The 2,279-nt window shown below is 26.8% G+C and overlaps 1 protein-coding gene across 1 annotated transcript; it reads left to right on the plus strand.

The window, feature by feature from the left end:
- Positions 1 to 263: 263 nt before the first annotated feature.
- Positions 264 to 494, plus strand: BDBG_00494 (uncharacterized protein; the record flags this gene model as incomplete). The annotated part of the gene is made up of 1 exon (XM_031719910.1): positions 264 to 494. One exon carries the CDS (start codon positions 264 to 266, stop codon positions 492 to 494), a length of 231 nt encoding a protein of 76 aa, XP_031575828.1.
- Positions 495 to 2,279: the final 1,785 nt, after the last annotated feature.

A 2,279-nucleotide genomic window follows, 5' to 3' on the forward strand; every position in this document is an offset into this window, starting at 1 on the left:
GTAATGAAATTAGAAGAAGTTCTGAGAATAATTTGAGTTCAAGATAAAGAGAGAGAGAGAGAAGAAGAGTGTTACTATAAATAAGTAGTGATAGAAGAAGATTAAGAGAGTATTAAAGTGAGAGACAAAGAAGTCAAAACTGATAAGTTTTTTATTTATTAAGAGATAATAACTTTTGATAATACTTCTGTTCTCTAATTAATTAGCAGAAGCTGACAGAGAAGAAGAGAATTAAGACCTTGTTCAGGTCTTGAATGCACTTCATGATTCAGAACATTGAGAAGACAGTTCTGCTCTCTAAATATGTCAATCTGCTTGCTGCTGAGATGGAACCTGAGACAGCAGATCAGAAAATGCAGGATTTTGAGATACAGATTGATCTGACTGAGAGAGAGCAGCAGAAACCCTTCTCTGAGAAGACAGTGAAGAGAGATTTTGAGGTGATTATTGTCTCAGATAAGAAGAAGAAGAAGAAGAAGAAGAATAAGAAGTGAATTATGAAGAATAATAAGAAGAATGAGAAAGAGAAGAAGTAGATTTTTTTCTTTTTATATTAGTTAGTTATAAGTTTAAGTTTTTAATTATTAATAATTAAAATTGATTTTGAGTTTTCAAAAATTATTGTACAAGTTGTAATCAAGTCAGAAATGATATATATATATATATATATTTAACTATCATGATTCACAAATCACTATAATGTATAAGTATCAACATTTTTTCAACATTGATATTTACAATATTAATATATTTTTAATAATATTATCTGATAATGTAATTTGATAACACTCTCTTTCACAATATTAATATATTTCAAGAAATATGATAGAGATTAATCAAGATTGTTTGTTTACTTTTATACATCAATAATATTCAATCTGAGTTAGTACTAAAATTATAACTAAGCTAAGAAACAAGATTATTTTCTCTTATATTAATTCTTCTTACACACATCAGTGATCAGTTATTGAAAATAAATTATCATCTTTCTCAAATTATTATCATATCTTCTGAATTCACTTCTTTTACTTCTTTTACTTCTATTGAAGATTCACAAACTCTTCAAGAAATCACTGTGAATTACAAAGTCTATATTGTTTACAATTTAACACAGAATGCTCTCTTTCAATTATTATGAATAATTACTTCATTCTTCACATCTGATTCCAGGTCATGAAATTTATGAAAAACTCAACACAAACACTGAGATAAACTATAAAATAATTATTAACAGATTGTATTGCAGATTACTGAAGAGTCATCTCTCTGCTATAATCACTGCAACTTCATTCAGAAACATTCATCATAGACTGATTATAACTCTGAAGAAATTTTCTGACATCTGAAGTCATCAGAATGCAGATAATAAAAGAAAAATAATCAGAAAATTATCACTGAGCTGGTAAGTTACTCTATCAGATAATGATTTTTAGTAACACTAACTTTCTAATTTGAAGAAAATCATGTGAAAATGACTATATATTAGTACTCTGATTTCACAACTCTCATCTGATAACTTCTGTGAATAATTACTTCACATGTGTATATCTCTGAATCTTTCTTCTCAATCAATTGAAAATCCTGAATTCTGAACACTTCTTTAAATGCTTAATTCAAATCTTCATATTCTACATTGATTCTGTCTTCAGTTCAATCTTGAGATATACTACAAAGTTAATATGCAACATCTAGAATCAGAGTTGAAGAATTATCAAAGAGTATCTCTCACAGTGAATGCATGAACTAGTACAAACAATCTTACATTTATGAGAGTTACATGTTATTATATTGATGAGAACTGAACTTATTAAGAGATATTAATTGAATTTGAATCATTAATCAGTAGTCATACTGAGAATTATATAACAGAGATATTAATAACTGTGATTAAAAATAACTATTGAAATATTAGTCTCAGTCTTCTTACAATTATAACTAACAATGCTGTGAATAACTACACTATGATGAAGAGCTTGAAGCAAAAATTGACTTTGCATTTCTGAAATGATAAATAAGGTCATATTCTCTGTATTGCTCATGTGATTCAACTTGTGATACAAACACTGATAAAGAATCTTAATATTGAGATGAAGAATAATGAGATGACTGATTCTTGAGATAAGAATAAGATAAAAGTAATTACTCAAGTAACTTTTACATTCACTTTATAAAAGATAATATTTTTTGACAACACTTTTTAATATTGCTTTTTGATAATGCTTTTTGATAATGCTACTGTTAATTTTGAATAGATTGACTAATAATTTAAATATCACAGA

Source organism: Blastomyces gilchristii (genome assembly GCF_000003855.2).
Source record: "Blastomyces gilchristii SLH14081 genomic scaffold supercont1.1, whole genome shotgun sequence".
NCBI lineage: Eukaryota > Fungi > Ascomycota > Eurotiomycetes > Onygenales > Ajellomycetaceae > Blastomyces > Blastomyces gilchristii.